The 12,501-nt window shown below is 41.9% G+C and overlaps 1 protein-coding gene across 3 annotated transcripts in view; it reads left to right on the top strand.

The window, feature by feature from the left end:
• The window catches only part of adgra1b (adhesion G protein-coupled receptor A1b), a 163,788-nt gene that overhangs the window by 3,099 nt on the left and 148,188 nt on the right, over nt 1-12,501 (top strand). For 2 of the 3 annotated variants that reach the window (XM_020599338.1, XM_020599323.1), the window contains exon 2: nt 5,813-5,884. The exons of the other annotated variant lie outside the window; for it this stretch is intronic. In XM_020599338.1, coding sequence (XP_020454994.1) covers nt 5,813-5,884 — 72 coding nt within the window. The remainder of the gene's footprint in view (nt 1-5,812; nt 5,885-12,501) is intronic. 3 annotated transcript variants of the gene reach the window in all.

The following is a 12,501-nucleotide window of genomic DNA, read 5'->3' as shown; positions in this document are numbered from 1 at the left end:
AGTGTTTGTAACAATGCTGGCTGAAGTCCTATTGCCAATCCTGACAGTCTGGGGCCTGCCAGTCAGAAAGTCCAGGAGCCAATCACAAAGGGTGGGGTGCAGACCCAGTGTGGACAGTTTGTGGGTGAGTTTGTTGGGGACAACTGTTGAAGGTGGAGCTGTAGTCAATGAAGAGTATCCTGATGTAAGAGTCTCAATTTTCCAGGTGAGAAAGGGAATAGTGGAAGGCAACCGCGATGGCATCTGAGGTGGCCCTATTGGGCCGGTAGGCATACTGCAGGGATCCAGGGTGTCTGGTATACTGCTCTGAATGTGGGCTAGCATCACTCTCTCAAAACATTTCATAATGATTGGGGTGAGTGCCACTGGCCTGTAGTCGTTCAGGCAGGTGATCGGGCTCTTCTTGGGAAGGGGGACGATGGTTGGTCTTAAAGCAGGTGGGAACGATGCTCTGGCTGAGGGAGAGGTTGAAGATGATGGTGAGAACATCAGCCAGCTTGCTGGCACATGCCCTGAGAGCCCTCCCAGGGATGTTGTCCGGTCCTGCTGCTTTGCAGGGGTCGATCTTCCTCAGGACTTTGCGTACCTGGTCTGGTGAGACAGTTAGTGGAGGGAAGGGGGGTGGCCCAGGTGTGTGTGTCCTTCCTCTCTGTGCTGTAGCTGGAGGTCTCAAAGCGGGTGTAGAAGGATGTGCCGTCTCTAGCGCTCTGAGACGGCACGTAGAGTTTGCTGAGAGCTGTCGAGGAGTCAGCTCTTGGGCTAACATACACAGCAGCCAGAAACACAGCACTATGCTCTCTTGCTAGATAACAGGCCCGGCATTTCAGTAATAAAAACTCCCCTTCTGGCGAACAGTGCTTATAAACAGTCCGTACATCTCCACAGCACGAGTTATTGCTAAACACACACACACTGCATCCTTTTACCTTCCCCAAAGCAGCAGTGCAGTCTCCCCGATGTACAGAGTGGGTCTGTAGCTGAATCGCGGAATCTGGGACTTTGTCAGAAAGACAAGTCTCGGTGAGAATTAGAGCACAGCATTCTCTTTTTTTCTGTTGTGTTGTAATCCTAGCTCTTAGCTCATACAATTTGTTTTCCAGAGACTGTACGTTAGCTAGGAAGAGGCTGGGTAGTGGCGGTCGGGTAGCGCGAGCTTTTAGCCTGGCATGGAGCCCTCATCTCTTGCCCCATTTGCGTCTCCATCTCCGGGTCGCTCTCCTGATTTCAGCCTGCTCGCTCGTGCCTGGTGCTTCAGGGGGCTTCTCGGGGGTTATGGTGGCGATTGTTGTTGCAGGAACGAGCAATGAGTTGTAGCTCCGGTGGTATGAAACCAATAAATTTACTGGGAAAACCTTTTTGTTCTGTTTTAATTTTAAGTAGTACTTCCCCAGTAATTTATGGTCATTAATAAACAACAGCTACTCATTACGTCTGTTTTACCTGGATAAATTCCTAGCACATTCCTCATGTTACTATGTTGTTACCATGTACTTAATGGCCTGTAAATTAAATCTTTTGCCAGTGTTTGTAATTTCAGTGGGTGAATGTGAGAATCAGTGCTGACAAAAATGGCATTATGTTAATGTTTTCTGCATTGCAAGTTTGATAAGCATTGGACCTTTGCAAATCCAGGGGTCTTTTATAGACAGCAAAATCCAAAATTGAATCTACCCTATTAAAGACTACATTTCCCTCATGCCCATTTGCTTCCTGCCAGGAAGAGGATGATGCTTCTACAATTTGATTCCCCAGTCGACCACAGTGTTAATATGCCGCAGAGCTCCCAAAGGTCTCAACAGTAATCTCTTTTACTAATGAGTCAAAATGTTATTTTATGGCTGTGTACTACACATACCACCAATAACAAATCACTTAGTGTCATCTTTAGTGCCTTAAAATGGTAGATTCATAACATTTCTAGCAATGTTTCCCTTTTCTCAGGTATGTATGTAACCAGAAATGTTAAAACACCTTATTGTTAAGAGAGAGAGAGCCTCTGTTATGAAGGCTGTTGTCTCAGGCAATGCAGCGCTGTTAATGTGCATCTGTAGGTAGTCCCTAAAGCAATATCTGCTTCCCATCCAAGGCTAATGTTGGTAGATATGAAATATGTTATTATGGTTAGATGTGTCTTGTAACTTGAGCTTCTAAAATAACAGAGTAATATTTGGTAATAGTTCAGATTGTGATCTTTACTCCATTTACTCCTCATGATTGATGTGTTGGATGGAGTCTGCTGAAGCTATTTTTGATTCTGTCCTCCAGTAATAATACAGTATAGTTGAATGTCTTCTGTGCATGGCAGGCTACTATAGTTTCTAGTGTGGTGACTTTTCAGCTGAATATTACAGAAATACTGTATCCCACCTGTTGTCCTGAGGGAGAATGAAAGCCTGAGCTCCTATTTGATTTGATTAATCCTTAATTAATTAATTCAATTTAGAGCTACAGCGATACTTTTTTACTGGTAATTTTGTCTCAAATGTCAGCAAAGCAGTGATAAAAGCCATAACTCCCCTTGTCTTCATTTCAAACATTTAAAACAAAGATTTGCTGAAAATGTTTATTTAATATTATGGGAAGTAAAAAGATTGAGTGATAGAACATTATTACCCTTTCTCAACATTTTAACCTTTTAATTTTGAGCTCACAAAATGTCAAATTCTACAAAAAAAGCTGCTTCTTCTGGAGAATTGTGAAAGTGCAGCATTTACTAAATATACTATACTGTACTGTACACATCTAGATATGGGTCATGCTGGAACACAGTAAGCAATGACATACACCATTTACTGCATCCCGCAGAGACAATAGTCGATATACTGTATGTACTCCTCCCTTATTGAAAGCAGCTCCACAGAGTACATAATTGAAAAAGTAAATAGAGTGTTGGATGGCCACTGCAGAAGTTTGTCATGGGCTGTTTACATAATTCTCAATTCTGTTTTTCAAGTGGTTTCCTGGATGTTGCACAGATGCCTGAGATAGGCATGCAGGGGTCGACAAGCAGATGCACACACATACACGTAGCATAGCCCAGCACAGGACATGCTTGAGTTTGCACAAACAGAGCCTGCCTGTCCCTGAGTGGGACGTCTGTCTGCAGAGGGAGGAGTAGCGGTCTGGGGAACAGAAGGGAAACAAAACACAGTGACAGCATTGGTATCCCTGATTTCGCTGCTGACTATGTTCACTTCACTCCATCCATATTATATTTAGCTTTAAGAAACAGGGCTGCTGCAGTTTTTCAGAATGTGAATTCGCAGTGTTTAAAGCAAGGCCTTGGTTTATGAAATTGAAGCTATTTGGCATTGGTTCATTTTCAGTAAATGTGTATATGAGACGTTGCAAAATTAACATGCTCAGTAGTTTCTCACCATGTCCAGCTGATCCATGCTTATGTCTGCTGCAGTTTTTCACTCTGAGAGCTTTGTCATGATGAAGCCAAACTTATAGAAACCCACTAGGATACTAATGATACTGCTGAAGACAGAGTTAACTGTTTGTTGTAGCAATAGCATTAGCTTATGTTAGTTTGCTAAAGCTGATATTGTAGCAAAAGCCATTATTTAAGCTAACAAATGCCATGGTTGTCTGCTAGAAATGACAAGTCTGTTGTTTACTTCAGTTTGAAAGCTAAGGCCAGTTGTTTTAAAATGACTGAGTTTCAAATCTGCCTGTGATGTCACAGAGTACTGTGCGACACAATGGAAAGCTTGACAAGCACAGTCTGTTATCTCATTTAATAGTCTATACTATTTAGTTTTTTCCCTCCTGTGGGTTTATGACTAGGTTTCATGTTCATTTGTGTCATGTGTGAGTCTTCACCTTCCGCTTCCCTTGCAATTTGGGCAGTGATTTGTCCGTTCAGCACAATGCATTGTGGGATCCAACTGCTTAATCCTAGGGTTAAAAGTATACATTCCCTGTAGCCATAACAAGCATCCTGTTGTTGCAGAGGAGCCTAGTGACACCTCCCAATTACCTTCCCCCACAAACACCAACCATTCACTGCCTTGTTAAAAGAAAATGGGAAGCTGGTGGAGGATGTGTGTTTGTGTATGTGATCATATTTTGACAAGAGATACACAAAATAGCAAATGCAAAAATTGCTCTGGCCAACAGGTCACATGGCCATACATATAGTATGTCCACAGTGTCACAGAGGCAGAGCAGCCCTGCAGCAAATGGTTTAAGAGCTGGCTGGAGTAATAAATATTTGATCAGGTATTAAATCCACAAGTGCCACTGAATATGTATTTAAAATGTTGTTAATCTGAGCTGCAGAATAAGTGTACTATAAATCATTATAGCTGCTTGCCATGTTATCTGTGTGGACTTTCACACTTTTTAAAAACACTTCAATAGGCCAATAGTTTTGGATGTATTGGTTGAACTTGCCTTAAAGTTCAGTGCTTTGCTTGACAAAGCACACATGGACTTAAACCTGTGAGATTAGTCCAGCCAAAATGGTACAGACAAAAATCTCTCATGTGAAATAACCACAACTGTTTGAACTATGGCAGAACATGTTTTCAGAATGAAGGATTCCACCACGCACTGAGACAGATTTACAAAACATATTTCAGAGCCTTGGAAAACTTGGGGTAAATTAAGGCTGAAGTGACACTGTTCTTAGTGTATGTGTGTTTTTATTTGCTATATTATTATCCTTGTGTAAAACATTTTGAATTGTTCTAAAGGATTTGCACAAACTTAGCTTCCCTGACCTACAACCACACTGATACATGTCTAATTTGGTATACTGCACATCCTGTATGTTTCAGGGTATACTGGCCAAACAATGGTAGACATTATTAGCTGGCTGGAAGAGTAGACATGATCCTGTGTCTGAAAAACAGCAGGCAACACGGGCTTTAGGTGGGCTAACAAGTCACTGTGGGATTTTATTTTCTACCATAACACCAAATTTTTTTGTATGTACTGTAAGCATATGTATTTTAGTGTTGTTGCACTTGTTAACATTTTTTCCTAATTTCTACAAGATTTAGATTTTGTGTAGGATTTCAGCTGGGGTTAGATTAAAGATTAAAGTTATCAGAATGCAGAGGATGAAGGTGGTAGGGGTTAGGGAGGAAATACTATTAACAGAAAGGCCTCAATATAGGTGTGTGTGTATGTGTGTGTGCTATTGTATTGTCTGTGTTTTCACTGTGGTTTGTTAAGGTTTGATGGAGAGAGGGTTCTAAGGGCCACTGTGTAGAATTATGTGACAAGCTTGTGTGTGTGTGTGCGCACACACCTGCCAGTAACACTCTGTGGATAGTCTTGTCCAGGTTCTTGCCAGCCAGTCACTTGAGGACCATACTTCCTTATATTACCTTTCAGCACAGACATAATTCATCCAAAAAAGGAAACCCGGGGATAAAATGAAGGCACTGAATCAGCTCTGAATATTAATTCATCACTTTAAGATCCCTCTGGTGTGTTTCATTGATGTATTTGCTGTGGTAATGTGAGCAGTGGATGATTGAGTTGTGCTGAACCAGCATTTCTTTAAGCCTCTATTAGGGTGACATGGAGGAAGGGAGAATGGGGTTGGCTTGGATCATTACCCATATTAACTAGAAACGGCCATTAGCAAGACAGGAACATGGCCGGGATGAGTAATTTACAGCCGCAGTCTCATCAGACATAAATCCTTATCTCTTGCCAACATATTGGCGGTCAGAGGATAAACAATTTATCAGCCATTTCAATAAATAATTTCCTGCAGCTCTGTTTTGGTGATATTTACAAATGTAGCTCCTGTAGCTCATTCTGTATTCTCACATATTTTGCCCCTAAACAGAAACCTGAGTAACAACAAGATCTCTCTGCTAAGGAATGGCTCCTTCTATGGCTTGGCTGCCCTGGAAAAACTGTGAGTACTTAAATCGAGCTCTCTTTACTATTTTGTCCTCCTCAGAGGCCTAATAGCTGAGGTGGTGTTCCTCTATAGCAGGGAAAAGGCAAACAAGGACAAGGTGGGAATTAAGAGATCCTTGCTCTCCAGTCTTGCCAGTGGTTTTATGCTTTCAGCCTAAGTGATTAACCTCAATTGCCATAGTAAATGTTTTACAAAGATAATATAAAGGGCTAATGCAGAACAAGATTGGGGGGTTGATGGTGTGAATGACTGCCTCAAGTCCATGTAGATGAATGTCACTTCATATGCAATGCCTCAGAGGGCTGCATATTTGCAGCCTAATGATGTGCTCTGTGACGGCTGCCCTGACTCTTCCTGCCTGCCCCTTTGAAGTCATCTATTGATCGCTTTCACCTCTAGCCAACCATGTGATCACTGCTTTTCTACCTGATGGTGACAATGATGTTGAGTGATGATGAATAAATCAGAGCGGGGCTAAAATCATGCAGAGTTTGTCTTGATAGTGTTCTTCCTCTCAGTCAGTCACCCTCAGACGTATGCACACACACTCACTTACATGTAGAAACACATATAAAGCGCATATACACAAGCTATATCTGTGACTGCTTTGAATATTATCCATCCATCCATCCATTTTCTTCCGCTTATCCGGGACCGGGTCGCGGGGGCAGCAGTCTAAGCAAAGATGCCCAGACTTCCCTCTCTCCAGACACTTCCTCCAGCTCCTCCGGGGGAATGCAACAGATGCCCGAGCCACCTCAGCTGGCTCCTCTCGATGTGGAGGAGCAGCGGTTCTACTCTGAGCTCCTCCCGGGTGACCGAGCTCCTCCCCCTATCTCTAAGGGTGCGCCCGGCCGCCCTGCGGAGAAAGCTCATTTCGGCCGCCTGTATCTGGGATCTTGCCCTTTCGGTCATGACCCAAAGTTCATGACCATAGGTGAGAGTCGGAACGTAGATTGACCAGTAAATCGAGAGCTTCGCCTTACAGCTCAGCTCCTTCTTCACCACGACGGACCGGTACATCGACCGCATTACTGCAGAAGCTGCACCGATCCGCCTGTCAATCTCCCGTTCCATCCTTCCCTCACTCGTGAACAAGACCCCAAGATACTTGAACTCCTCCACTTGAGGCAGGAACTCTCCGCCAGCCTGAAGGGAACAAGCCACCCTTTTCCAACTGAGAACCATGGCCTCGGATTTAGAGGTGCTGATTCTCATCCCGGATGCTTCACACTCGGCTGCAAACCGCCCCAGTGCACGCTGGAGGTCCTGGTTTGATGGGGCCAACAGGACAACGTCGTCTGCAAAAAGCAGAGACGAGATCCTGTGTGTCAAAGCAGATCTCGTCTCTGCTTTGAATATTATTTCATTGAATTTCGCCCCTGTCTCCATGACCACCAGAAAGTTAAATTCAGATTGGGGTAATGTCAGTGGAATAATTCTGCCCCAGTTCCACTCCTTTCAGGGTGGCTGTGTCACCAGTCGATCTACAGGATTATATCACACGTTTCCCTGGGCCTTATTAATGCCATTAAACCTTTCTGTCTTCATCCCTGCAGCTCCACTAGGGTGATAAAGACACTCAACCAATGTTTTCTCGTGGCTGTCCTCTCAGAGCAGCAGTTTGCATGGCCTATAGCTTCCTTAACCTTACTCTGTGGGTACAGCCTATCCATCTGTTTTGCAACATGCAGCATTTTGCAGAGATATGTCCGTCGCTAGCAGCTGATGCCAAGCCAGGTAGTCTCAGTGAGTTGAAAGTGGCGGCCAGCTGTTCTCTCACTTGGCCCAGCCAACTAACTTCCTTCTTGCACGGCTGGCTGGCTGACTGACTGGATCTGGGGGTTGTGGTGGTTTGGCAGCTGATTGACACGCTTAATAATGTGTGTGTGTGTGTATGTTTGCAACACTCATGATGCAGCTGTGGACTTGGTGTACAACAATCAGACCTTTTTGGTAATGGAAACATGGTGCAAAATTTCATATCTACACTTGTCCTTGAGATACTGTATGTCAGACTGTGCCAAAGTGGTGGGCTGACTGACATTCATTACTATGGGGGGATTGTGTTCACTGCAGCTGGCATTAGCACAGCAGGGGGTTCTGGCAAAACAACGCAGCCCTATGCAGCGAAAAAGTTGTACCTCGTTCAACTTTTGCTGTACCGAAAGGTAACCTCATCTGGCAAAGGCAATGCATTGACAAATGACAGTCGAATTTGGGACACAGTTAACACCATAACGACACACCATGCTTTTTCATTAGTTAGGCTATTGGATGTTACAGTTTTTTAAGCCACTCACATCAACTTGTCACAATGTGGTCATTTTGTACACATGCCCCCTGCAACCCCTCGACCTCTTGTATAAAAACAGAGCAGGGAGTTTCGTTTTACCACATACAGTCTGAATGCCCACAGGTAGCCCTCGATAATCTTGCATCCAGGGCATCGTTGTATCATTTCAACTTACCAAACTCCACTAGGTGCTCTGTCTAATTACTTAACATCATCATTTTAGCATTCATGTTCTGTGCAAAAGTTCATCAGCAAAGTTATTAACCCCCCAAGGAAAACACTTTTAATGTGATTTGTCCTCTTAATGAAGGCTCTCTGTATGTTGGATGATGGCCCAAATCCCACTACCATCAGCCAAACTGGGTCCCATGAGAGCAAAGCAGAAACAAAGCCCATCACTGTTGTCTAGTAGCTTTTACTGTTTTATCATGGGTTCCCACCACAGATGCCTTCAGTGTGTGAAACAGATGAGGCTGGCATATTTTTCAATTCTCACACTAATTACAGTGCATTAAAATTGATATCATGGTATAAAGCTTTTACAGAAATATATTGGATTTAATATGCATCTCATTTACCAGAATACAATTATTTTAATAGACCTGCACACACATATATGTACACATACAACCCATATCATGGAGAATGAGTAGAGTTGGAAGAAAATGTCCTACTGCCTGTTACTTCATTGATTTACAGCCTTTTCACTCTGGATATAAAAAAATTACATTAAATTTAACAGATTTTAATGTTAAACAATCCAACATACTTGTAAAAGCTACATTGCAGAATTACATAGTGATATAATTGTAAAGTAAAGTATTTTCAAATTGTAAAAAGAAATAAGCACACATACTGTATATTGACATATTGTGTGTTACAGGCTTTATAGACAATATCTTTACAGTAGTGGATAGTTTTATAGTTGTGGGTGTGACAGTAGCTTTATTCTTAGGACACAAAGTGTTTTTATTTTTTCATTGAGAGCAGTGGGTTATTTTTTGGCTGTTGGTGCAAACATTATTTGTCTAGCCTGAGGAATTCAGAGACAGGCTGGATGAACCTCAGCTTAGTGCAGAGACAGTATCAGAATTCACAGTGACATCTGCAATTTCTCATTCTGAGAAGTAGACGTCAGAACCGTGTGGAAGTGTCCTTTAAAAGGTTTTGCAGCTCCCATTCTTGCCACCGACAAGATGATGTTTATTCTGTCTTCCTTGTGACTGCATCTCCTTGGGAGGTGATTGATGAGGGTGTGGCTAACCACGAGGACACATCCTTTGGCTGGTTGTGCATAAGAACATATGACCAAGTGAAGTCCAGACTTTGAGAGCAGGTGTGAAAAGCTCAGTGATCACATGGTCATAAACCAAACTGACCCTGGGTTTATCCTCATTGAGGGAAAGCTCAGAGGTTACAGCCATAGCAAATAAATGAGAGTATTATTGACCCATAGAGTCAATAAGGTAGCTGTCATTGACTACTGTGAATGGTAGTTACCAGTCTCTCTTAGTTTGTTTATAACGCATCTATAATTATGGTAAAAATAATTCAATTTCAGTTCAGCTCCACCTATGTTTCATAGTAGTTTTGATTTTGGGGAGCAGTTTGCTGTTGCATTGGTAACCAATATTTTCAAGATGTTCCTTTATCACATAAAAGCCTGACTTTCTCCATGACATGAAGTGAAAGGATTCCTTATATGGATCAAAGCGAAGACATGAAATACAAATGGTTTTACAAGAGACAGTTGAGGTGAAATGTGCGCACCATGGGCATGGCAAATTTACTGGCCAAGTTTGGACAGGCGGAGGAGACAGATTCTTCTTCTGTTTTACCTCAGTTTCACTTCTCTGTGCTGTTAATCACAGATCGTCTCCCACTATAAAAACACAAAGTAGCAGATGGATGCTGTAAACTCCAACATAATTTTAGAGCACAAGTGTCTTTACGTAAGTAACTAGCTCTCTTGTGTTACTGTTCTTCTAAGGCACCAGTGAAATCTGAAGAAATCACAGCAAATATCCCATAAGCACTATTCATCCATCCACTGGGAATAAAATGCACTATAGCAGTGGCTAGAAATGTTTAATCATTGCTCCAAATTGGTTCAGATTGTTGTGAGGTTCTCATCTTTGCTCTGACCAGCTCATTTGGTAAAAACCTGTCAGCACTCTCAGGTTTTCAGGTTCAGACCTTCTGATTATTCTGAGAGTTAAAACATATGCTGGTGAAGTGGCTTTTGGTTTTTGTGGTCCAACTGCTGAAATGTCTTGCCAGATTATTTTAGATGTGCTCCAATATTAACAGTGTTTAAAATGCAGGCAGGAAAATTTTGAGTCTGTTTTTAAAATTTTGATTGTCTATGTTTATTTCCATGTTGCATGTGTATAGTATACAGGTTTTTGCTTTGCCTTAATTATGAGTGTGAAGCACATTGAATGTCCCCTTTGCATTGCTTTCAAAGACCTGTGTGATTTTAAATGTACTGCAACAAAAAACTTAGTAGTTATGCAAAATATTACCAGCTTAACACTAATGTCATTGACGACTGTTGACTGGTTTAAATAGGCTATTTGATTGTGTGGTATGTCTTGCCAAGAAGGTTGAATAATTAATTTATGCCTGCAGGTTTTGTAGTCTCTAATGTATGTGATATTTCTATAATGCAAACGCACACAGAGGAAAGTCCATTGCTGTTTAATCCTCTGGCACAGGTAGCTACAAGCCTGTCATAATGCATACACACATTCAGTCAATTTAATTGGACTGATCTGTCTGACTGTCTGCCTTTCCCCCCTCCTCAGTGAGCTTTCAACACATATTTATCTGTCTCAGTGAGTGTGCATACTGTAATTCAGAACTTGTGGCCAGGCACTCAAAGCATATGCAAAAGACCCGTGAATTTTTAATACATGAACAAATGGTTTTAATAAACAGATTCCACATTAGTATGAGGGTTACACTTAGTCATGTTAATGACAGAGCCACTTGGAGTTTTTACAGGGTGGATGAGTGAAATAAAATATGAGGATTTGCTGCATGCTGTTCAGTTGCAGTGCTGTAAAACACACACACACACACACACACACACACACACACACACACACACACACACACACACACACACACACACAAAACTGGCTAATATACTGTGCTGCATACTGTATCTGCCTCTATTTTGTTTAGGCTGTGACTCCTGATTATTTTCATTATCAATTCATCAGTGGATATTTTTTGATTAATCATTTAGTCTGTGAAAAAAACCACAGTAGTGGACAAGAGTCTGGAGCCATGCTAGCAGCTCTGTGAGGCTTTACTTGCAGTTAAATGCTAGCATAGTCATGCTGACATGCTCACAATTACCAAATTAACATAGTTATGTATAGCTGGTATAACATTTGCTTTGTTCACCATCTTCATTAACCTTATTAACATACTGCCATTTCCTAATTAGCACTAATTATTATTCTTTAGGAACCATATACATCTGTACCAAATTTTTGTGCCAGTCTCAAGCTTTTTTTAAATTTATTTATTGAGCATTTTTTCAGTTCTGAATATGTATGTATAAAACATACATAAATGAAATATTGTGACTTGTGGTCTATTTGGTGCTCAAGGTGCTTAGGATCCCCACTGTTTTGGGGGAAATAGATTTTATGCAGTTTGGTGAAGGAGATATTGACACTGACACATCGGCCTGGATGGTAGGGTCACAAAGCTGATTCAGCATCCACATAATAAATAATGTGTATTTGTAAATCACCACTGCGCCTTCATTTTGTGGAATATCTTGACATAGAAGTGATCAACGTGTTTGTTGAAACCTCCTGCAGCTCATAGTGAAGAGTTTTTTTCCGATAGGGTTTAAAGTTTTTCCTATGTCGTCCACGCAAAATAAAACCCACACACCACACACACACGCACACAAACAGGTTGGTCTGCTTACAAAATAAGAGCCCTGCAATATTCAGAAACAGATTCAACGTAAGCAATTTAATAACTGAATGTCCAGTTCCTTTGAAAGCTCAGAGCTTTGCTACTTGTTACTGCCAGCTAGTTTGTCCTGTCCTAGCAGGACACATCACACAGTACCGTCAGTCAGACCAGCACAGGCTGGAATGTGCTTGTGGTGGAAAGTTGTTGTCAGGATGTTACAGTATCACTCTGAAGGATACTACATATTGAATATTAAGGGATTATAAATTGGTGTGACATGACTACACAGGCTACAGACTACAGGACCACCACCAGCATCATCAGCCCCACAGACAGCCTGCCGGATGACCTCAACACCTTCTACACCTGCTTT

The sequence above is a fragment of the Monopterus albus genome, unplaced genomic scaffold (assembly GCF_001952655.1).
Source record: "Monopterus albus unplaced genomic scaffold, M_albus_1.0 scaffold3.1, whole genome shotgun sequence".
NCBI lineage: Eukaryota > Metazoa > Chordata > Actinopteri > Synbranchiformes > Synbranchidae > Monopterus > Monopterus albus.
Note: the sequence above shows the minus strand (reverse complement) of the source record. Positions and strands in the feature narration are given on the sequence as shown.